At 22.5% G+C, this 26,051-nt stretch overlaps 3 protein-coding genes across 3 annotated transcripts; 1 reads left to right on the forward strand and 2 right to left on the reverse strand.

Moving 5' to 3' along the window:
* Window positions 1-504: 504 nt before the first annotated feature.
* On the reverse strand, window positions 505-11,943 carry LOC409457 (eIF-2-alpha kinase activator GCN1). Its single transcript, XM_392968.5, has 13 exons — window positions 11,856-11,943; window positions 11,674-11,776; window positions 10,550-10,745; window positions 10,122-10,461; window positions 6,203-10,010; window positions 4,599-6,084; window positions 3,238-3,874; window positions 2,768-3,112; window positions 2,295-2,488; window positions 1,998-2,209; window positions 1,228-1,481; window positions 899-1,120; window positions 505-818 (listed from the first exon to the last, which is right to left on the reverse strand). Exons 1-13 carry the CDS (start codon window positions 11,868-11,870, stop codon window positions 690-692), a joined length of 7,941 nt encoding a protein of 2,646 aa, XP_392968.2. The 5' UTR covers window positions 11,871-11,943; the 3' UTR covers window positions 505-689.
* A 1,415-nt stretch (window positions 11,944-13,358) lies between these two features.
* On the forward strand, window positions 13,359-17,285 carry LOC726760 (inhibitor of nuclear factor kappa-B kinase subunit beta). The gene is made up of 12 exons (XM_026439070.1): window positions 13,359-13,660; window positions 13,841-14,040; window positions 14,115-14,273; window positions 14,359-14,576; window positions 14,650-14,754; window positions 14,829-14,967; window positions 15,046-15,234; window positions 15,692-15,903; window positions 16,104-16,388; window positions 16,485-16,631; window positions 16,720-17,040; window positions 17,129-17,285. Exons 1-12 carry the CDS (start codon window positions 13,552-13,554, stop codon window positions 17,190-17,192), a joined length of 2,148 nt encoding a protein of 715 aa, XP_026294855.1. The 5' UTR covers window positions 13,359-13,551; the 3' UTR covers window positions 17,193-17,285.
* A 1,442-nt stretch (window positions 17,286-18,727) lies between these two features.
* Window positions 18,728-25,834, reverse strand: LOC412505 (translocation protein SEC63 homolog). Its single transcript, XM_395961.7, has 12 exons — window positions 25,331-25,834; window positions 24,617-24,719; window positions 24,435-24,549; window positions 24,233-24,338; window positions 23,823-24,046; window positions 23,220-23,381; window positions 22,761-23,001; window positions 22,448-22,593; window positions 21,682-21,829; window positions 19,677-20,160; window positions 19,310-19,601; window positions 18,728-19,173 (listed from the first exon to the last, which is right to left on the reverse strand). The coding sequence occupies exons 1-12, from the start codon at window positions 25,452-25,454 to the stop codon at window positions 19,033-19,035; spliced, it is 2,286 nt and encodes a 761-aa protein (XP_395961.4). The 5' UTR covers window positions 25,455-25,834; the 3' UTR covers window positions 18,728-19,032.
* Between the last annotated feature and the right edge of the window lie 217 nt (window positions 25,835-26,051).

Genomic DNA, 26,051 nt, shown 5'->3' on the forward strand with positions numbered 1-26,051 from the left:
TACAGTACAGCACAGAAAAACACGCTTTTATGACAATAAAGCGCGACACTGTTCAAATCCTCGATAGCAAGTATATTATTCGGTTTATAATTATTTGATAATATTTGAATTAAAATTAATTAATATAAATTCTTATAAAATATGAAATAGTTATATATTTTTATTCAAAAATTATTTTAACTTCTTGCATAAATAAAAAATAAAATAATTTATTTTTAATAATACTACTAACAAATCATACCAAAAAAATATATCGCGAATGTACAACACGATCAAAATTTAATTTGTATCGTAAATTATTTTCAAGTTCGACATATTTCATTACTTTTCGATTCATTTATAAATTTATATTTTTGAGATAAATTCGTTATACTAATGATTAAAATATAAAAAAACAGATTAATAAATTGATAGTAGAAAACATTTTTCATAAAAATATCTACATGTATCCAAACTATTCGATAAACAGGATACCTTAGTTTAAGTAACTTGAATGCCATCGAGCGACTGTTACATTTTACTTTGTTTAATTGATTATCGAGATACAATATGGAACGAACTAATGTCTTTATAATGCAACTAGTAGACGAACAGTGAGTTTTTTTATAAAAATTGTTCGAATAATTATTGATAGTATAACTATTAGAATGGATGCAGTACATAATGAGCCCCAGGACATACAATATCTCTCATGTAAGTAATGTATCGTCCAATTCTTCTATTTTGCCTTCAGGCTGAGATAGAACTTTACGCAATACTTTGCTGACTACATCTGATAACGATTCTTTTGCACCAGCATCCAAGAAAGCCATACAACGCTGAAAAATATAGTTTGTAGAATTATAATTAATCGATATTCGAATTCAGTTTATATTTGTGTAATATAATTGATAAGTACCTGATGTTCTTCTTCTCCTTGTCTCAATCTAAGTACAGCTATGAGAGCAAGTTCACTGTTAGCTTTTACATAACCATTTTTTTCTTTTGTTCCATTTACCAACATAGGTAAAAGTGATTTAAGTAATTCTGGTGACATTTTTTCTGGCGATATGTTACGAGCCAAATGAATGCAAACTTTGGCTAATAATTGTTTTATATCATTGCTATTGTTATTCATCGACTAAAATTATTTACATAATAAATTATTTATAGAAATTATTTTATATTTATTTTTATATGTTTATAAAAAGTAATAAATATAAAATTATATAATCTTTAAATTTTTACCCGTACAAACGGAGATAAAATTTGTTGAGGTATAGATTGTCCTTCATTCATAAGATATTGAAATAGATAACCACAAGCTCGTACACCATTCATAACAATTTGAACTCGATCAGCACTTAAATACGAAAGTATTACACTGCAAACCCGATCTTTTTCTTTATTATTATAAACAGTTGTTGGAGATTCCTTTAATGCAACAAATAATGCTGCAGAACGTCCATGTCTAAGCATCCAATCAACAGTTGAATCATTACCTACAAATTGTTAATTAAATAATTTAATGTTAAATATATTCTATAAAAAAATACACAAAAATATTCTATAAAAAAAATCACAAAAAAGTTATGAAAAAAATTTTAAATTTGAATTTTAAATATCTCAATTATATATACAAAGTTAATACATTTGTGGAACACCTTTGGAGGATTAATTCTAAATTAGTAGTATGCAAAATTTAATAGTATGCAAAATTGGTTATAATTTATTTATTAAGCAATTGAATTTTCTTAATGAAGCAAGTCTTAAATGAAGCAAGATAGAAATGTTTTATTTTTATTTCATTAGCTTTTTACATGTCATCACGAATTGTTTATAATATGTAAATCTCAACTTTTGTATTTGTTCTTGCTTTCAAAATTATTTCATGAATATATTAATATTTTATTATACTTATATTGTTTTATATTATATAAAAAAATATATATAATATATATTTCATAAATAATATTTATTTTTTCTAATAATTACTTATATAAATCTGATAAACTTACATAATAAATTTTCATTAAATGCAACATTAAGTTGATCTGGAGTAAGCCATCGTATCAATGCTCCAAAACAACCAGCTACTGCATTTCTTGTAATGTCTTCAGAATGACCAAGCATACTACTTAAAGTAGCAAAAACTTGTTTCTTCATTGGTTCTGTCATTTTATCACCAGCAGGTGTAAGAACACCTCTTAAAGCTTGTAACATTGTTTCCCTAAATAAAATATGTAAATATATATAAATTTTAATTAGAAATTTATAAATAACATATGAAAAATATTCAATTTTTTGATTTATACCTAATAGCTGGATCATCACCAGTTTTTATGCCAGCATGAAGTTCTGTAAACAATGGATCTACACGAGTATGTATTACAATGAGATTACTTAAAGCATAAGCAGCTTTTAATCTCACTTGTCTGTTACTGTCATTCAATGCTCTTAAGAAAGTAGTTTGTAATTGTGGTAAAAATTGTTTTAACATTACTCCAACCTAATCAAAGCATTTAAGTAATTATTTGTATTATTTTTCTTTTACTATTTGATATTATACAAATTATATATATATATATATATATATATATATATATATATATATATATATATATATATATATATATATATATATAATTTGTATAATATATATATATATATATATATATATATATATATAATTTGTATAATATATATATATATATATATATATATATAATTTGTATAATATATATATATATATATATATATATATATATATATATATATAAGATATTACCTTGCCAAGTAAAATTGCAAGAGTTTCTAAAACTGCTGCTTTAACACTCCAATTAAAACGATCACCCAAAATTCGAATTAATGGTCCAGTAATATGTACAACACTTGGTTGTAATGCTGAAGCACTAGTTAATTTTATAACTTCTCCAAGGCCTTGAGCTGCTTGTTCTTTTGCTTCTGGCAGACCATTTAATATGGCTTCTCTGAATATCGGAAGAATAGGGGTAATTCCTTTTGGTAAACAAAATCCTGGTAATAATTCTTGTCCTTTTAAATCAGATACTGCAAATCGAACAGCTTGTCTAATATCTTGTACATGCGCAATTTGTTGGTCAGATGCTAAAGTCTAAAAATGAAATTTAATATATTAATTTAATATATTAATTTATAAAAATTATATTAAGATAAAGATATTATATTATATTAAGATTAAGATATTCATTTATATAATAAATGAAATACAAAAATAACCTTGGTAACTGCTGTAAGAGCTTCCCAACTCATTTGTAATACATCTTTATCGTCATCTGTAAATAAGTGAATGAGACCTCGTAATAATTGTGGAACATATTGACTGTAATCTGCACGTGTATCCCGGCAAAAAGCACATAACAAAGTTGCAGCGCTTCGACGTCTAGATGGATCATCTGCTCGTGTAGCTTCCATAAGTTGATCCATAACTGTTCTAATACCAACTTCATCAGTAACAGATAAAATTACTGCTTGACAATATTCTAATTCTTGCACTTCATTTGGTGATCCTTGAGCACTAGAGAGAGCAGTCAACAATGCTGGTAGGATTTTATGAAGGAACCTTGTTAATGCTTCGCCTGCTACACTTGCCAAGATTGATAATGCTTTTGTATTAACAGGTGGAGTTGTTAATTGAGGTACTAGATATGGTAGAACAACACGAGATTTTATTGCCATTACTTGGCGTAAACCATCTAAAGTATTCTCTGCTTCTGCAGGATCTGGTGAATTTAATTGTGTTAACATTGCTGGTAATATGTCATCTAATGCTCTTACTCCTACAGTTGAATGTAAACCATCAAAAGTTTTTGCTGCAGCTTGTCGAACTTCTGGTAATGGATCACATAATGCTTTTCTAGAATATGAATAATAAAATTTTATTAGTATAATTTATTAATATATTTTTTTATGATTAATTAGTATAATTTTAAAATATATAGAAATTAATATATTAATATATTTGGAATATTTTTAGAAATTCGATTCTAGAAATAAAAACAAATACAAAATTTGATAATCACATAAATCTTGACTGGTATTTTTATATATCAATTTTTATATTTATTTTTATTTTTAAAATCAAACGCTTCCCATATATTTTACATATTATATAACTGTGTGTATATATATATATATATATATATATATATATACATTTATTTTTTTTACATTTATTTTTTTTACATTTATTTACATTTTTTTACATTTTTACATTTACATTTATTTTAAAATAATAATGATAATAATAATAATAGTTTAGCAAACTGTTGTATATGATATTTTAAATATTTTCAATAATCTCATAAAAAAATGTTTCAAATAAAAGTTAATAAATTTTGAATCAACTAAAAATTTCAATATTTAATAAAATTGCCAAAATTTTTTTTTTTTAATTAAAAATTAAAATCACTTAAACTTTTTTAAAATATACAATATGTTTCTGATTTCAAAACATTATAATTAATATTAAGTTCAATTTATAATTATAATATCATAAATATTTCAAATGATTTTAGATTCAAACATTTGGATTGAACTTTTAGAAACATTAATATGTTAAAATTTGGTTATATATTTACCTTACTGTTGGAACTAAACTGATTACAAAGGTTATCACCATATCCTTATTTGTACTTGTCATAATTTCTGATAATCCAATACATACACCTTGACGCTGATCAGCTTGATCACTTTGTAAACCTTTTTCCAAAATAGGTATGATTTCTGGTAATACTCTTTCACCTAATTTTCTAACTAAATCTCCTAATGTTCTTGCTGCCACTTGTCTTTTATCATTACTTGTACTAGCTAAACAGCCAAGTAATAAAGTAAATAATGTTGGTAATATTTCTCTTAAAGTTCTTGGTGTATTTGTTACAACAACTTTCCATACATGAAGAGCAGCTTGGCGTACCATTAGTGCAACATCTGATCTACCCATATATAATCCAGCTAAAACGCGATTTCGTCTTTCAGCACCAAGTGCATTAATAATGGCAAAATGCGATTGTTCGGTTCCAAAATTATCATCTTCACTAGCCGTTTCTGTTGACATTTTTCCCGAAACACCAGAGATTCGATATAATAAATCTCCAAGTAATTGAACTGATGAATATCTAATACGCCAATTATCATCAAAAAGACTTTTTTCTAATTCTGGTAATAATAACATAATCGCAGAATCAGCATAAAGATTAACAATACGTTGCCCTGCTCTAAGTGCTGTTTCACGAACATATTCATTTTCATCAGCTAAAGCTTTCAAAATAGGATTGATAATTTGTCCAATATAAGGTGTAAATTCTGTAGTAAACGCACTTGGCATGTAAATAAACATCATAATATAACCATCTTTTACATGAGGAGCAATGTCAGTTCTTTCAGCAGTACTAATAATTTCAGGCATAAGTTTATGAAGTTTTTCAACACCTAATCCTCTCACAACTTCTGAAAGCCCTTGTGCAGCACCTGATCGATCAACGCTACTTGTTTCAGATGTAAGAGTTTGCATCAACCAAGGAAGTAGATCTTCAAAGCTTGATTCACCCATTCCTCGTACCATGGCTCCTAATGCTCTTGCAGATACACTTCGTACTTCTGGTACTGGATCTAATAAACTTGTTTTTAAACCAGGAATAATAGTTGGTAAATATGGAGTTAAATCTTTTTGATCAGTTAAAGAATACATATTTCCAATAATTTGTGCTGCCATTTTTCTTGTTTCTGTTGAACGATCCAAAAATGCTCGTTGTACTACAGGCATAATAAGAGCTAGTGATGGAGCATCAATAAAATGCACAAATTGTGTATCTAAAAGAGTTTGTAGACAAGTAGCTGTTTTATGAGAAGGATCTTGTAAAGCTTTTAATAAAACTGGTACAATAGCTTGAATCTCTGGATTACGAATTACACTTCCAATAACTTTAAGAGCTTCTGCACCAGCTTCTTGAACTTTCGTATGTGAATCACTAAGTACTTCAATGAGCTTTGGAACTATACTTGGCAAACAACTACTAAGTTGTTTTGGTGCACAATATGCCATTGCACCTAATAATTCAACAGATCCTTAAAATGGTAAAAAAATATAATTCTTTAATAAATTATATAATTCTTTGAATACAAATTATAATTTAGAATACAATACAATAATTATAATAAAAATAATAATACTTAAATTATTTACCAGTTTTAGTCCTCCAAGAATCTTCTTCTAATGCTGCTAATAAACTGGGTAAAACAAGTTTTACTCCATGTGCAGATAATTTACTCATAACTACACGAGCTGTATCATCAGTTGCTGTTCTAACATATTGACTTGAATCTCCAAAACATAACAATAAGTGTGGCAAAACATGAACAATGTATGGTTCAAATAATCTACCAAGCATTGTACATAACATTTCAAAAGCGAATAATGCTCCTTCTCTATGTCTGTAGTTTTTCTTATCCTGAATAGCATTAGTTAATGTGGTCATAATATCAAGCTGTTTTAGTGCCAAAATTCCCATACCCTTGATTATACCTGCTAAACCATAAGCTGCACCTTTACGCTCTCCATATTTATCTGATTTCAATAATTGGTCCATTAATTTGTCTACAATACTTGGTGCATCATCTTTAATAGAAGGCACAAGATGTGGTAAACAATTAGCTACTGCTTCTTGTACTTGTTGTGATGGTGTAGAGAGAGCAGCAATTAAACGCATAACTATTGGTTTAATACGCGAGTCATCTTTGTCCAAATGTCTTGCTAAAGATCCCATAAGAATAACTACAGACTGCTTAATTGAATCAAAACTTCCAATTTTAGGAGCTTTATCCATAAATTCTTCAAAAACCGGTAATAAAGAAGTTATATTTGCTTTTCCATGAAGATCAACAACAGCTACAGCTGCAGTTAACATTTCTGTACGAACAGCTTGATTTCTATCTCCTAAACCAATAGAAACAAAAAATTGCACAAGTTTAAGTACAGTATCAGCACTAAGAAGAGGTGCCAATTGAGCCAATGCAAGTGCTACACCTCGTCGTGGACCCCAAGTATCAATAGGTTGTTCAACAATACGACCAAAATCGTTTAATTTTGGTGGAATCATAGCTAATTTATCTTGATACATTTGTAATAATTTATCTAATATTATTGGTACTAAATGGGGAACTTCAGTTAAACATTGTGCCAAAGCACAAGCAGCAGCTTGCTGTATAGGTTCTACAGGATGTGCAGTATCTTGAATAAGTTCATCAGAAAGTTTTTCTGCATCCATTACTAAATCTGCAGCATTCCATAATTCATTTGCAAGGATTTTATTTTCATCACAAACATCGAATCTAGCGATCCATATTCTTTTAATAAGATAAGAAAGTTGATCAGGATCTTCTTTCTGAGATGGAAAAGCTTGTCTTACTACTGTTAAAGCTCTTAATGCTGCATCTCTTATTGTAGATAAAGAATTTTGTAATGCTCCAATTAAAGAATTTATATCTTCATTAGTTGCTATTGCAGTACCTGGTTGACCACTACCAGATTGAGCAACATCTAATAATGTTGCAACTGCATGTGTCTGTACTCTTCCATTTGTGATTTCCATTAATTCTATTAACAAATCAAACATATGTTTACGTGGAAGTAATTGAGGATGTTTCATATCTCTGAAATCAGAAGAATTCCCTCTTTGTTTAGCATGTTCTTGTATTATTTGTAATCCTTGAACAATCATATTATCATCTTTATAAGATAATAAAGTTTTTTTTATAAAAGGGAAAATATAACAAAAAGTTGGTGCTGTAAATAATTTTTTCTGTTTTATTGCTGTTGTATGCAAAAGATTTAAAGTTCTTTTTACTGCAGAATCAAGATTTTCTTCTTCCCAAGCATGATTTAAATCACATTGAGGTTGTAATTGTCGTAATGTAACATGTGCTACTACATCACTAAGAACTGGATTGTTTATTTTTATAATTTCTTTTAAACGAATATAAAGATCAGACATTGCAGGAGCAGCTAATGGTGATCCTAAATTTTTTAAAATCGGAGGTAGAAGATCTTTTAAATAGAAAGATAATTCTTGACCATTCCCATGCATAGAGCATATAGTTAAAGATACAACATTATCTATTTTAAGTTTTAATTCTGTTAATCTTTTACGAATTGTACTTTCTTTTGCCATTTGAGTTTTAAGAATTTCTTCTTGCTTAGGTGTTAATTTAGGTTCTTTTATTTTCCCTTCTTTCTTTCTTTTTTCATATAATTCTCGTCTAAGTTGTAATTCTTCTTGCTGTTCTTTAAATGAATATACTTTGCTTTCCCTTTTCATGTTCATTGAATTGAGAATATCATTTTCATCATTTGTTGGTAATACACTCTTATCATATAATTCTCCTTCTGGAGTGAGATAAATAAAATATTCATCTTTAGTGACTCTTAAAATCTCTACATCATCAAGTTTACTTGTAATATTTGATACTATTACAGGTAGTATAATGTCTGGTATAATAGATATTACGTTTGTTAATGCATTTTCATAGCTAGCAATAGGTTTGTAATTTTGTATAAGTATTTTCTTTATTTCATGATTAAATGAACATAAAAAGTGTTTCGGTATAAGATTAAAATTCTTTACAATTTTAAACCATAGATTTGGCATTGCTTTATAAATTGCAGGATGATGAGATGGTATTAATGCATCTCTTGTCATTTGCATAGCAGGTGATTCGAATAAAAAAGAACCTGAACAAATAGCAAGTAATCCATCTGCAAGACATCTACCAGTTGTTTCATAATTAAAAGATTCTTCTTTATTTTCATCATTTTCAGATTTAATTTTTACACGTTCTAAAAATTTATTATATTCCATTAATAATTCTTGTGCAGGACCATATGTACTTAAACCAGTTAAAATTTTTTTAATTAACGGAAAACAGCGTTTTCTTATTTTATACTTGGGAGCAGTAGCACATGCTACAATTGCTCTATGTACGCCATTTAAAGTTTTTTCATTCAACCTATCTCCAAATTCAGTAATTAATCTTTCACAAAGCAACATAAGATGATATAAAATATCATCTGCACAAGTTGTCAAAAATTTTTCGGAAAAGAATATTTGTTCATCAATTGCATTCCATAATATAATTTGTTTATCATTTTCCACTTGATTAACAAGTACAAATTTCAACAATAAATAAGCAGCTATTAAACCTTCTGTAACTGCAGCTGGTTGTGCAGATTGTTGTATAGCCCTTGTTAATGATTGTAATAGTAATGGAGTTATTGCTTCAGAATAAGAAGCTACTGGTGCAGAAAAGAAAAGTTTAATATAAGCAGTACGCACTATGGCAGTTGAAGTTTTAGCAGTCATGCCTTTTTTAAATGCATCTATTACACATTTTGGGACATTGTTTGCAAATTTGTTAGTCCATAAAGCCATCATTTCAAGAGCATGAATTAAAGTTTTTTCATGAACTTCAGTTTCAAGAACTTTGATAAAATGTTCACAAGCCGTTTCAGCTAATCTTTCAACACTACTTCCTGAAGCTGCATTATAACTAAGATTGCCAGCACCTTGTAATACAGAAATTTTATGAGTTGCAACTGTAAGTTTCCCTTCTGATCCATGAAATACAGCAAATACAGATGATAATAAATTTTCTAAAGCAATAGTATCTGAACATTGAAGAGCAAGTCTACGACAAGCTCCTACTGCTTCATCTCTAACTAAATCTTCTTTTGAATGTAAATTTGCAAATAATCCTTTACTTATATCTTGACTATATTGACTTAAATCAAGACTTAAACCACTTAAAATATATCCAACTGATTCAATAATAATTTCTGGATTTCTTAACATAGCTTTTTGCAAAGCTGGTAATAATTGACTTTTAAATTCATCATGAGATATTCTACGAAGAAGAGGTACAGCATTATGAACAACATATAGATCTGGCTTTTTTTTACAACTAATAGTTAATTTTATGAAAGGATCTATGGTATTTGTCTGCAAAAAAATATATATTTGTTTCATAATGTTTATTATAAAAAAATAAAAAATATTACTAATAAAAACAACTTTTTTATTAAAAATATAATGAATATTAATGAATATTACCTTCAATTTTGCCACTAATTCATTTTTTTTTGCAGTGACTAAATATTTAGTGAGTAAACTAGCAAGAACAATTACACCATTTTCAACTTCTAGTTTTGTTAATGTCTCTAAATATTCTATATCAATATCTTTAACACTTGACCATTCATGTGCTAATAAAACATATACTTTTTCTGTCAATTTTTTATCCATAGATGCCAAAGCTGCTGCGCTCAAATTTGCTTGTGCTTCAATGAGTTTTGGTAATTCTGAATTGATGTTTAAGTTGCTTTTATATCCATGTAAAACAATTAATGTTGACCATTTTAATGCAAGATATGCAGTTAAAGCTGTATTTAGACTAAAAAATATTTTATTAATAACTTATAAAAACATTGCATTAATATTATAAATATATTTGAAAAATTATTTATGTAACATTTACATACGTAGGAACTACATTTTTATGCCATGCAGCTTGTTCTATTACAATATTAATCATATGTTTTATTGAAGGTTCTGGTTGTTTTTTTAATAGTTCTTCAATTAAATTTTTCACGTAAGATTGGGAAGCAGTATCCTTGTATCGATGTAAAGTAAGAGATATGGTTTTGCAAATTCCATGTACAATCTTCTCATTGATGCCTATAAATATATAATAATAATTATAATTAAATTTTTTCAATTAAAATGAAATTTTCAATAATACTATTTCTAATATAAAAAAATGATAAAAATATCTTTATAATTTCAATATATAAAATTCAATATATAAAATATTCAATATATAATATTCAATATATAAAAGATATTTTAAATATTTCTTCTATTTTTAGTTCAAACTTAAATATAAATACTTATTATAAATAAAATTAATTTATTTTCTTAATTTACATATTTTTTGCTTGAATATAAATTATAATAATAGATATATTATGTAATATAATTTATGTTAAAAATTTATGTTAAAAATTTAAACAATATAATTCATATTTTTTTATGATAATAGTAATTAAAGATAATTTAATTATTTTTTTATTGAAATATATATTACCTTTTTATTATATATAATTATTTCATAATATGAGATATGAAATACATTAGTATAAACTACATTAATTACAAAATATGATATTTTGTATATTTTTCAATTTTTAAAAAATATTAAATTTATGTCAAAATATTAAAATTTTATATATATACATATACATATATATATATATATATATATATATATATATATTGTTTTGATATTTGTAAAAATAATAGCTTTATTTTATATGATTAATAATAAAACTGAAAAGAAACTAAAAGATTAAAAATAATATACACAAATTATATAAAAATTATAAGTATTATAATTAAATAATTGTCGGTTAATAAATGTCGGTTAATAAATTGATACGTTATAAAATTATATTACATATAATGTTATTTTTTCTTAATATATTAATTTTTTAATATATTTATAAAAAATATATATATAATCTTTTTCTTTTTCTATTATTAAATATTTTTATTTAAAAAAATTATAAATACTTATCAGAAAATTATTCACATTTTCGTTTCTTACCAGGATTTGACAACACATTGACGACATTTTGTAGAATCTCTCGCCGCTCGTTTTTACTGGCGGTTTGAACTCGATTTGGCAGATCTTTTAATGCTTTCGTTAACTATAATAAAATCAAACATAAATAATTAGTAATTACAAGACAATAATATAGTTTTTGAATTTCCACGTGACAGACTCACCTCGACATCCGCCATATTTCTTCAAAAACCGGACTGGCCTAAAGCGCCATCCTTCATTGACTTAAACAGATATTCAAATTATTCTATTCAAAATTTTTATTTTTTAAATTATATACATATCTATTTTAATTAATTAGATAATGTTAATGCTTCATATTATTAATAATTTGATTATTATATTTATATACATATATATATTATTTTAAAAAAATATAATCTGCTAAAAATTTGTTTTTGATAAAATAATATAAAATCTTATTTTATTTCTATATTTTAATTTATTAAAATTGTTCGTTATAAATAGTATATTTTTCATAATTTTAAGTTAAAATTTTTCAAATTTCATATTTGAAATGAATTACAAAAATATGTTCGATAAAATTTTTATTCTTATACATATTATGTTACATCAAAATACAATAATAAAATTTTATATTTTAAAAATAAAAAATCTTATATAAACATAAAGTATTATTTAAATATTATATTTGTATTATAAACATATTATAAATATATATACATATATATTATGAACATATGTAATATTAAAAATTATATTTATTAATTAATTAATAATGATAATCAAATTATTAATAATATATGGAGCATTAATACTATTTATTTATTTGAATTTATTAAAATAAATTTAATAAAAATATATTATTATTTATGTACAAAAATAAATTATATATATTTTTATTTATTTAAAATAAGGTGTAAATTATAGGTTTAAGATATAAATTTTTATTAAATAAGACAATTTTATCTCCAACTTTTTGTATTATCTAATATAAATTGTTCATAATAGATAAGTCTTAACCGATATTTTCGTATATCAATATCGTACATATCATTTGTATTTATTTTGATTTCTAAGATTGACTTTCCAAACGTATCTCACGAATAAATATTAATATCTTGTATACATTATTAAAGTATATAAATGAAATACATATAATTCTATTTTATTCGAATGAAATATTAACGAATGAAATACATGATATTTATAACTAATAAAATATATAGATCAAATATAGATATAAATAATATATTTTTATTTAATCAAAAGAACAATATTTTTAAATTATTCTATATACATAAAAATACTACGTCATTTTGTATCCAAATACTTTATATTTGTAAACTTTAATATTAATAATTTTATAATAATATAATAAGATAAATAAGAATATACATATTTTTAAATCTTATGATTTATTAATATTTATATATTTGTTATACATTTTATTGTTAATAAATATATAAATATTGAAATTTTAGAATATATATATATAATTATTATATATAATTATAGAATATATACGATTTATTATTAAATTATTCTTATTTTTTGAAAATATATTATAATATGATCATAACTTTAACAATAATTTAATTCATACATTGAGTATTATATTGAGTATTCATACATTTAAAAGTTTTTATATTGGTAACATTGTCAATCATTCGTTTCAATTTTTTTGTACATTGGTAATTGTATATATATATATTTATTCTTTAAAATAATTAATATATGTGTTATGAACATGATTATTTTATAATTTAAGATAATTTTTTTTTATAAAATTAATATATCAAGAAATAATAAAAAATTAAATGTCTATGTTTTGATTTAATATAAATTTTACATTTATAATTTTTAAATAACTTTTAATTAAAATATTTAATATTTAATATGACTGCTATACCAATTTTTATTCAAGAATGGACTCTTGATAAAGTTTTAGGTTCTGGTGGATTTGGTATTGTTCAACTTTGGACACATAAAAATGGTAAAAAAATTGGTATGTTAATTTTTTTGTAAATGAAATAAGAGGATAAAATTTAATATTAATTTTAATATTCTTTTATTACTACTGATTAAAATTATTATTTATAATTAATAATTCAATTTCATATTTATGATTATATGATATGACATAAAATTCAATATTTGAAAATATAAAATATTTTATAAATTATAGCAATTAAAATCTGCAAAAAAGATGTCATACATTTAACAGAAACACAACAAAAAAGATGGATCAATGAAATAAATATAATGAAACGTTTAAAGCATCCAAATATTGTTAAAGGATTTGACTTACCATTTAAACATCCGGATGATAAAAAAGATTTACCTATATTATGCATGGAATTTTGTAGAAAAGGTGATCTTAGATCGGTAAATATATAACATATATTTATCTTTCTTTAATTAATGAAATATTTATATCATTAATATTTTTTAAATTTTAGCTTTTGAAGAAAGTAGAAAATTGTTGTGGTGTCAGTGAAAAGGAAGCAATTAATGTAATGAAAGATATTTCTTCTGCAATAGAATATTTACATTCTAATAATATTACTCATCGTGACCTAAAACCTGAAAATATTGTCTTACAAGATGAACGTAATATAGTAAATAATATTGCTTTCATTGTAGCATTTAATATAGCAAAACATATATATATATATTTATATATACATATAAAATATATTTTAGATTTCATATAAATTAATAGATTTAGGATTTGCAAAAGAACTTGGAGAAGCCAGTATATCTGGATCTTTAGTAGGTACATTAAATTATGTAGCTCCAGAACTATTATGGAAACAAACATATAGCTGTTCAGTAGACTATTGGAGTTTAGGAATTCTTTTTTATGAACTTGTTAGTGGTATAAGACCATTTTTGCCTAGAATGCAACATACTATGTCATGGTATATTATATAAAATTATAAAAAATAATATAAAATAAGAATTTTAATATAAATTAACCTATATGTTTTGTAGGATGCAACATATTAAAAATAAAGGATATGATGATATTTGTGCTTTTAAATCAGAAGAAAAAATAATTTTTGGTCAAGATATTATTGGTCCTACAAATTTATCAAAGTAATAATTATAAAAATGTTTGACATAATATAAAAAATATTAATTTCATTTAAATTTATTATATCTTTTATCAGAAATTTTCAAAATAAGTTGGTGGAATGGTTTAAAATTGTATTACAATGGGATCCAAAAAAAAGAGGAAAGCAATATGATGAAAATGGAATATCAAATTTAGTGGTGTTTAAATTATTGCATTCTATTTTATCAAAACAGGTATTTTAGTGTGTAATTTTTATTATATTAATAAATTATTTTAAAATATAAAAAAATATAAATATTTTATTTCTTCAGATAATTCATGTGTTTTTTCCATCAATATATAAAATTAATTCATATGAAATAGTTAATACTACTAAGATTACAGATTTACAATATATGATTGAAGAAGATACTAATATACCAATAAATCAACAAACTTTAACAGATTATTTTGGTAAAGTTCTTATTGAAAACCAAATACCACTTTCATTACAAATTCAGGTATAAGATACTGTATAAATTTTTGTATTTATTATATTTTTTATTCTTCAATGATTAATATGACCATATAATTTCTATGATTATATAAGTTGTTTGTAATAAATTTTTTAGTATACATTATAATTTTATTTATATAATTATATTATATAAATAATTTATATAATTTATTTATATAATTTATATTATTAATATATGTGTAAATATTATATAATATTCATTATTATATAATTCATATATTTCATATAATTTATTTTAAAATAAATATGTTTGAATATAATGAAACATATATATAAATATTTTTTAGTTTTTTAGTTTAAAACTAATCTTAAATAAATTATTTATATCATAGATATTACTTTTTAATCATTGAAGAATTATTTTCTTATAATAAATTTATATTTCTTCATATTTAATTTTTTTGTTCTTATCTTAATTTAATCTAATGATTATATTGTAGGATTCAATTTTATTTGTTTTTAAAAACGAAAATTCTTTAATAGACAATATTCCTTCACCAAATATTCCTATGGAAATTCAAAAAATGATAGAATTATCAAAAAATCAATTAGATTTTGAAACATTACAAGATTATTATAGAATAACAATATTTTTTATGAATCAACAAATATATTTGTTTCAACAGTATATTTTTGCTTTAAGTATAAAAGTGTAAGTTTTTCATATAATTTTTTAATGTAAATAATTATTTTAAATAATTATGTATATAAACTTAATTTATATAATTTATCTGTAAATATATATATATTTATATATTATATATATATATTTATTTAATAATATATTATAATATATAATTATTATAATACATTATAAATAATATTTATTTTATATATTATTATATATTTTAGAGATTTGATTATTTCAAGACTTAATACATTTGATAAAAATATAATAGATACGTTAAAAAATATAAATATTCTTTTACATAAACTATCTATAATTCATACTGAATGGAAAAAAGGATCTACAAATAAAGATAAATTAATAGTTTTAGAAATTATATGTAATAAAGTTACTAAACTTATTGAGATTACTAATCAGATAAAATTAAAATTTAATTCCCTAATATTGGAGAACAATAAATTAAAAGATACAGTACAATCTATTGATTGTATTAAAAATATGTTTCAAATGTAAGATTTTATTTTATAATATTTTAAATACAAATATATATAAATATATTTATATAAATATATAATATTTGTATATTATATTTAAATTTTATATAGATATAATAGAGCTGCAAAAATTTACGAGTTGCATATAAATAAATGTTCTCATAAAGATAAACCAATAGAAATGGTAAAATTAATTTTTAAGTTTTTGAAAGAAGAAGAAATACAATTTCGTAATGAAAATATTTTTAAAATTATAAAGTATGTATACCATGATATAAGCATAAACATTCTATATATTAATAATAATATATGATATATTAATTGTTACATTACATTGATATTTTAGAGAAATAACAAAACTGGAATTAAAACTTTCAAAATTAGAAACGATTTTCAATTCAGTTATTGCTATGAAGAATATATATTGTGAAGAATTTCAAAATATAACGCAACATAGTTTTAATAATATATTTGATATTTCTAATAAAGAATCTTTACATTTATCTACTACTTTACATGACACTACAAATATTTTATCAAATGATAATATGGAAGTATCAAATGAATTTAATAGTAATCAGTTTTTAAATACATTTAATGTCAAACAAAAAGAAATTATAGATACAGATAATGATGTGATATATGATAACTTATTAATACGTTACACGTATGTTTTATTATAATTTTCATGTTATAAAATAAGAAATGATATTTAAAATGAAAGTATAAAATACTTTTATTTTTTATTTTACTAGGTTAGATAATCTTTTGATAGAAATGAAAAAAAAATATATGGAGCTACTTAATTTGGAACTTTAAACATGCAACAAAGTATGTATGTACTGCATTGTTTGATTTTTAAGATTTTATTTTTTTTTTCTCTTAATAGATTTTCATTATTTTTAAACTATTGTTTTTTTTTTAAATTTAATATTTTTTTTATAAAATATATTTTTTTTAGAAATTTATTTATTTGTTTATAATTACATATTATATTTTAATATTTTTGATTTCTTGAAATATAATGTCGTACACCCCATTTAATATTAGCATTTTTGTCTGTTTTGAGATATGTATATATAGGTCCATTTGTTATATATTTCTGTTTTATTTTCCACTCAACATTATTTGATGATGTTAAGTGATCTGTAAAATATTGTTTATTTACATAAAAATTAAAAATATTATATATATGTATAAAATATTTTTCATTTTTTTGGAAAAATTGTAAATACATAATTTACAAGTAACTTACAAGTAAAAATAAAAAAAATTTTAAACAGAAACACTTTTTAATATAAAATTATAAACAAATATTAACTGCAAAATGAAATATAAGTTAGTAAACGGATTTTATTAAATATAAAAAATTAATTATATACATATAATTTTATTTTAAATTTATAAAATGATATATTCTTACATATTATATTTGTTTATAATTTTGTAATAAAGTAAAATTTTATGTTTTTTTTATTTTCATTTATAAATAAGAAATAATTTATATTAAATATGTATTGAATGTCAAAATTGTATATATTAGATGAAAGTTTATAAATAAAAAATATGATAATAAATAAATATGTAAATACATATATATGTATTTGGAGTAATCAATTATTTCATATAAAAATAAATGTGTGATAAAAATATGATAAATAATTAAATTTATGGCAAAGTTTTATATAATGTTTTTTTTTACACATTATATTTAATATAAAATAATTTAATAATTTAATATTACATATATATATAATGAAAACATTTATTTTTTATATATGTATTATCATATATATTTTAAGTAAAATTATTTTAATAAATGATAATTATACGAATATGAAAATAATATATATTTTTAAAAAAAAAATTAATAAAAAAATTGATTAATAGTTATTTATTTTGAATATTATGGAACTTACCTTTTTTAAATATTACACACAAAAATAAATATATAAGAATAGATTTTAATATCTGTAATAAAATTGATTATTATTGACATATATAAGAATAAATATATATATATATATATAATTATATATTATAATTATTTGTGATTAAATTATATTTACAATTTTGATGTTTAAAATTTTAAAATTCATCATAGAAACAGATATTGTTTTATAATACATAGAATAGGATACTGTTTTATAATAAACTACATCAATAGTTTTAGTTTTATCTTTAATAAAAAATTATGATTGAATGGTTGAATGAATATATAAGGCAAACGTTTTTATTTCGCTTTCACTTATATGAAATTAAAAATTTTCAATTCTTATTAATATATTTTATCATAAATTTTATTCTATATAATAGAAGTGAGAAATATTAAATAAAATATATCAACACTTTCATATTTTGAAATGTATTTTATTAAAAAAACTGTATATACATCCTAAACTGAGGATTAAACAACAATGTTAAAATAAATATGATTTTCATTTACTATTTACTTTCTCTTCACTGAAAAATCTTACACACCATACTATTTTTTCTAGATTGTCCACGTATATTAACAATTATGCAATTTCACGTATAAAAGTTCATTGTACATTAACTTGAAAAGTAAAAAAAGAGGAAAAATGCGAACATTTTCAATATCTATTTAGAGTTTTGAAACAAGTTTTGAAACTTTCAACTGTTTCAAAAGAAATAGATATTATTCATTATCACTGATATCTTCATCAGTTGTATATTCGGAATGTTCATCAGCTGCATCTACATCTTCTGCTGTTTCTTCATCTGAAATATCCCACTGAGGATGTTCTGTGGGAACTTTTGGTGCTTCTTTCACATCCAGCTATAAATAAATATTTTTAAGTTAAGTATAATAATAGATAATAATAGTAAGTATATAATAAAATATATAATAAAATAATAATAATGAATAATAATAATGAAATTTCAGTTTCTATAAATAAAGTTTTATTATATACCTTAATATCTTGAGCTTGATCAAAGCCAAGATAAGAATCACTACGTAAACACACAGTAAATGTATAAACACCTGGCCATCGTGGTGCTGTAAATTTTAACTGAACTTCTTCAAAATGTGCTAACGACGTAACATAAATAGGAGTTGTTAATAAAGTTTGACTTTTGCGATCACAAATATAAACCCACCAATATTCTTGTTTAACATCTGGAAAAAGTGGGCAATGCACTTCATGTGATATATTACTTCTTCCTTCTAAAACTTTTTCTCTCTTTGAAATTCTTTGCTGAAATCTGCTTAGAAGAATATTAGTACATATAAAAAACTATTATTATATATATCAAATTATTATAAAATAATTATTTTACCTTTCCCACTCTGTATCATCGTCATCTATAGACATATCTTTTTTTTCATGATTATCTTCATCATTACTTCTGTCACTATCAACATCACTGTCACTGACATCAGATAGTTTATCTTTGGAAGACTCTTTCTCTATTTTATCTTCTTTTTTCTTTGCATTAGGAGTATTTGTTTGTTGAGCGTTATTGCTAGACTGTAATTGTGTCTGAGCATTCTTTGTAGAAGTAAATTTCTTACTAGTACCTTTTTTATGAGACTTTTTTTGAACTTTCTTTTGCCTAAGCCACGCCGGCTTTTTTACAGTTTGATTCTGTTCTTCTGACACTTCGTCAGGAGCTTCATTGTTTAGTTTACTATCATCAATCATAGTTTGTTCTTTGATAGAATCATCTCCAAATAAATGTTTCATATCTTTACGAGTTAATGATACTGTTACAGTCACAATAGCACCAGCAGTATAAACAGTTGGATTTTCATCATCAATTACTGAAATTAAATAAAAGAAAAAAAAATTATATCTTATGCATATATAAATATATAGAAAAAGATATGTCTCATCAATTTTAATAATTTTTAAATATATTATAGAAAACAATATTTTAAACAACTTTTTTCCATACATATATTTTAGTTTTGAGATATTTGCAAAAAATGATTGCTATTACTACATTGAATTTTATATGTATGCATCTATGATAGCATATACATTAATATATGACTGTCATTTATCAAGTATTTTATAAACACATCATAACAGCTGAATAAAAAAATAAAAAATATAAATAAAAAACGGATGAACTAATCACTTAATACTTATCTATAGGAAGCTTCTACATTCCATGGATCTTTCGGATTTATGGAATGCAAGAATAAATATAAATAAATATAACAACTCTTAAGCGAACAAAATTACAATGACTAAATACTTATGTTATAATAATAGATAAGTATGTGTAAAAGAATTTTGTGGTACGTGAATCGCATGGTAGGTCTACACTTGCTTAATATACGTGGAGAGTGAAAGATGATGATCGCCGAAGCACGGAGATGATCAACAATCGTGGATCGATCCCTGAAAGAAATAAGACGATATCATCACAAGAAAAAAATTGGGCCATCAGATCGATTTATTAGCAATTGCAATCTCGAATTGTGCAGATGCTAAAAAAAATTCTCGATTATTTTTTTTCTATTCATATCATAGATGAAATATGTATCTTTTTAATAATTGATACTTAAAGAGATATATAATAAATATTTTATAAGTTAGTGAAGTAAAAAATAATATATAAATAATATTGTTACTTAATATGATTTTGCAAAAAATCAATGCTTTATAAAATTCGATCTGTTTTTAAAAATTTAATAAATTAAAAAAGTTAAATATATAATTATACCGAATAAATATCTTATCGATGTAATAATCGATAGAATAGATGATGGCAACACTGTATGAATTATAAAGTCTATAAGATTTGTTTTTTATTCTACATATGAGATATATTGCTATTATCGTAATTTCTGTTATCCGATATTCCGAACTTCACTTGCCCAAAGATTGTTTTATATTTTATTATCGCATTCTATGGATCTGTGGAATGTTGAATTGATTTTTAAATTCATAAAAATTTATGAGAAAATAACTTTTTATCAATTTATATTCTACATTTTACATATTTTAATTATTTATTGTCAGGATGTACTTATATAAATATTAAATAAGAAGTATATTGATGCATACACTATCATTGATGCATAAATATAGACGAAATTCAATGTAGCAATAGCAACATTTTTTACAATATATTTTTATATTTACAATATATTTCGAAAATTAAAATCAAACAATAATTATATAAGGAAAAATTGATTAAACTCTAACATAACATATTTAAAATCATTGAAATTTGTGAAATATGCTCTTTTTTATAATAATTAAAAGAGCATTAAAATATAAATATAAAATACATATTATCAAAAGTAAAAAAAATATTAAATAATTTTTACCTTCAGATCGTACTTTGAATTCTATATATGGCATACTTCCAAGAACTTTCATTACATCTTCGTATTGACTCTCTGATAAATGTCTAAGAATCAGTCTTCTTTCTTCTCCTTTCAATTGTGCAAATTGTTGAAGACTTTTGATTTGATGCTAATTTAGTTGAATAACTTTGATTAAATTTTAAATTATAACATATCAAAAAAAAAAAGTGTTACAAGTCAACATATTTAATTTTCATTTTATTATGTGAAATATGTCTTTTAATTTAGATTTTATTTATTTTTAATTTAAAAATAATATAAATTGAAGTTAATATTTCAAATAAAATAACATTATGATTGATCCAATTAGATGAATTAATAAACTAACATATGGTGAATAAATCAGATTTCTAAATTCCTATATACAATGAAAATATTAATATTTTCATCTGGTCTTACATGGAAGAATCTTTGGCAAGAAACTGTTATAAATTTATTTTTAAATCAACATATTGTTATTTATCGCTTGACAATCAATAATTGCATTATTAATTATATGAATATTATGTATCTGTATTGTCTTTTTGATTCGTCTTGTTGGATTAATTATAATTTTATTTTAATGAGAATTTTAATGAGAAAATCAGTTTCTTTTTGTTCTGAAAAATTTCATGTTTTTGACTTGTACCATTTTATATATATATATATATATATAAATATAGATATTCTATATTGAAAAATTAAAATTTTTTAAATATCTTTTTCTCTAAATAATATAATTGAATACCTTTTTTGGTAAGAAACATTTTAAATTGTCTTCAGTTATATGTGGTAACTGTAAAAGAGGATTTTTGAATTCCCAAAAGCCTTGTACTATCATTGCACATAATTTCATGCAATTTTCTACAGTTTTTATACTTGGTAAACGGGGAACTGCAAAAAAAAAAAAAGAAAAAAAAAGAAAAAAAAAAATATTCATTAAATTATAAGTATATTTAAATATGTATATTAAATTGTAATTATTACTATAAGATGTTTTTTAGAATATTTTATTTAAAAAAAAAAAAAAAATTTATAATTTATATAATATACGTATGTACCTCTTCTAGCATAAGCTAATAAAATTACTCTATTAGCACAAGTTACCATCTCTTGAATCAAGTATGGACATTTTTTTACTATATATTGTTTATCTTTTTCTAATGTATTTGGATTTAATGGTATACGAGACAAATGTGCATGGATTAAAGCTCTAGCTTTAATTGAATATGAGCCATCATATGAATCACATAATGCTATTGCCTTGTTTTTTGCACCTAAATCTGGCAGTTGTTTAATAAGCTGGAAATAAAAAATAAAAATTATTTGAAATAATAAATTTTGTCTCATATAAAGAAATGTTTTGTTTTATTGAAATTATAATTAATTATAATTATTTAATAATAAAATTAATTAATAGTATTCTGATTAATTAATACACTTAATTAATACATTAATTAATACACATTCACTTTAATGTAATAATAAAAAATAATAAAATATTATACTATATATTTTACCGAATAAATTTCTTCACTATCTGTATATCTTTCAACTATTTCTGCATTTCGTTTCTTATGAAATTCATATGAAGCAGCAAGAATTGTTATAACCCTTTTTAATGACATTTGAGGATATTCAATGAAAAAAATATAATACAATCGAGTAGTTGCTAACAACACCTAGAAATCAATAATTAATTAATTTAATTAAATTCAGTAATATTTATTTTATTTATATTTAGTTATATATGTATATTATACTGATTATTAATATTCAATGAGATTTTAAAAGGGATTCTAGAAATTCTAAAATAAAATAAAAATTGATGTACAAAAATTTCGTTTAAATCTTATTTATTATATATAGTTATAAGCAATTTAAATTTATATTAGATGAATTAAGATATAATAAATTAAGATTAAAAAAAACAATTTCACTTTTGATTTCATCTCCTTTCATCTAATACAAAATTTAATTGCTTATAATAATTATAATAAATAATAAATAAATCAAAATTTTTGTATATCAATTTTTCTATTTATTTTGATTTCTAAAATTGAGACCAAAGATGACCCATGAATATATTAACATTCTGAATATATTGCAAATTATATATTTACTTGATCACCAGTATAACGAATACTTTTATACCACCACATTCCAACAGCTGTTGGCAATACAAACATAAACACCAATGAGTAGAATCCCAAAACCCACACTGAATTTTCTTTTTCAACTATCCAAGATGGTAAAGCAATTCCAAAACTCATTGCTCCAGGACCATCTGGATTTCCATATTTTTCCCAGTTTTTTCGTGCTTCTTCATCCGTTAAAGCTTGATATGCTATTAATTTATATAAAAATAAATAATATTAATTTTAATAGTAATTAAAATTATTTTAATCTTTATAATATTTATTTAATTATTTAATATAATTATAATGTTATTAAATATATTACTATTAATTAATTATAACAACATATGTCAATAGTTAATGTATTTTATATATTATATAATATTTATTTTAACCTTTAGTCAATCGCATAAAAGCTTTTTCATTTCCAGTTTCTTTATCAGGATGAAGAATTAAAGATAATTTACGATATGCTTTCTTAATGTCACTTTGAGTTGCACTCTATAAATAATAATAATAACATTATATATTGATAACATTATTGAATAAATAAAAAATATATTTTTAATTATTAATACTTAATCGATTAATACTTACAGAAGATACACCAAGTATTTCAAATGGATCAAAATTAGCCATTTCATAATCAAACTGTGAAACTTTATATGTCAAAAAGATAAGAACCACCCATCCAAGAATAATAAGAAATTTGCTACAATAATAATGTAACATTATGGAAATCTAAAATTAATATAAAAATGGATATAATTAATACTTACTCAAATAATGCCTTAGTTTCTTTCCAAGGTTTATTAAGTCTTAGAATAATTTTTTTCTTTTTGCATCCATCACATTGACACTCCTTTGCTTCTTGATCAGGATCTAATTATAAGTAATAACAAAAATAAATTAATTAAACTTGATAATAAAGATTACAAATTAATTAAACTTGATAATAAAGATTACAAATTTGTTGATATTGAATCCTAAAATTATTAAATTTATTAAATCATTATATCATATATGATAAATCAAAAAATTTATTGATATATTATAAACTATGATAATCAATTTATATATCTTAAAAACAATAAATTTTATTAAAAATAGATATGTGTAAATGATATGTACATATATATATATTCAAATTACTTTTTAAAAAATATATAATTAAAACTTAAAATAGAAAACATTATAAAATAGAATATATAAGCATATTCAATATGATTCATATTTAATATGTTATTAAAGTACAAGTATTCAAAATATTTTATTTCATTATTGAGGTTATTAGAAAATTAGTAACGGGATATTCGTAATTAAATGCTAGTTAGTCTTTCATCATAATATTATGAAGTGAATTAAATAAAGAAAAAAATGAATATAAAATATAATAAAATTATATGATTCAATTGAAAATATAAGAATAAGAAACGTTATTGTAATATTATTTATTTTTTATGTTAATTTAAATAGATTGGTCTAGAACTAACCTTGTTTGGGACAACGTGGCCAAAAATAGTACGTCACAGGTATTTGAAGAAGTGCCGAAAATGATAGTAGAAAGTAAAAAAACATTCCACCACTTTCGTCGTATTGAAATTTTTGGCCACTCATAGCTCATTAAGTAATAATCTTTAAGTATATTGTTTAAGTACATTCATTACTAAACTTTTCTTTGAATTCACGGTATCATTCAATATACAGTTACAGAGTTGTCACCGTCAAGATTGCCAACTCAGCACAGAATTATTAATTTAAGTCTGATGTGCAATTGGCGTTTAATGTTTGACCGATTATGTTTATATTCACACAATAAAAAATATAAAGAAATACATTAAAAGTCACACATTAAGAAATGATACATTCTTCACACTGTAGGGTTACAGATTATTTTACTGCTTCTAAATGAACTTAGAATATGCCACTGCATGATAATGCTATAATTTGTGATTCTATTGTAGTCTGACCGTGAACAACGTCACTAATGCCAACGTCATATGAATGTTAACAGTAAACAAATCTTGAATCGATATTGAAATCGATAGACATATCGACTTTATAAATATAAATCTATAAGAAAAGAATTATTATTTTTTAAATATATTATTTTTTTATAAATCTAACATATTCTAACTTAAAAGTAGAGGAAAAGTACTTGCTATATTAATTAATTTATAAAGGAATTATTTGGAAATTATTCTAAATAACTAA

Source organism: Apis mellifera, linkage group LG2 (genome assembly GCF_003254395.2).
Source record: "Apis mellifera strain DH4 linkage group LG2, Amel_HAv3.1, whole genome shotgun sequence".
NCBI classification, from domain to species: domain Eukaryota; kingdom Metazoa; phylum Arthropoda; class Insecta; order Hymenoptera; family Apidae; genus Apis; species Apis mellifera.

Coding starts and splice junctions, on each gene's coding strand:
- LOC412505 (XM_395961.7), bottom strand. CDS start 25,454: ATGAGTGGCCAAAAATTTCAATACGACGAAAGTGGTGGAATGTTTTTT. Junction 24,720..25,330: donor GCCACGTTGTCCCAAACAAG/GTTAGTTCTAGA, acceptor ACTTATAATTAG/ATCCTGATCAAGAAGCAAAG. Junction 20,161..21,681: donor ATTCAAAGTACGATCTGAAG/GTAAAAATTATT, acceptor ATTTAATTTCAG/TAATTGATGATGAAAATCCA.
- LOC726760 (XM_026439070.1), top strand. CDS start 13,552: ATGACTGCTATACCAATTTTTATTCAAGAATGGACTCTTGATAAAGTT. Junction 14,274..14,358: donor TACAAGATGAACGTAATATA/GTAAATAATATT, acceptor AATATATTTTAG/ATTTCATATAAATTAATAGA. Junction 15,235..15,691: donor CACTTTCATTACAAATTCAG/GTATAAGATACT, acceptor ATTATATTGTAG/GATTCAATTTTATTTGTTTT.
- LOC409457 (XM_392968.5), bottom strand. Junction 10,011..10,121: donor AATTAGTGGCAAAATTGAAG/GTAATATTCATT, acceptor ATTTTTTTGCAG/ACAAATACCATAGATCCTTT. Junction 1,121..1,227: donor TTTTATCTCCGTTTGTACGG/GTAAAAATTTAA, acceptor AAATAATTTTAG/TCGATGAATAACAATAGCAA.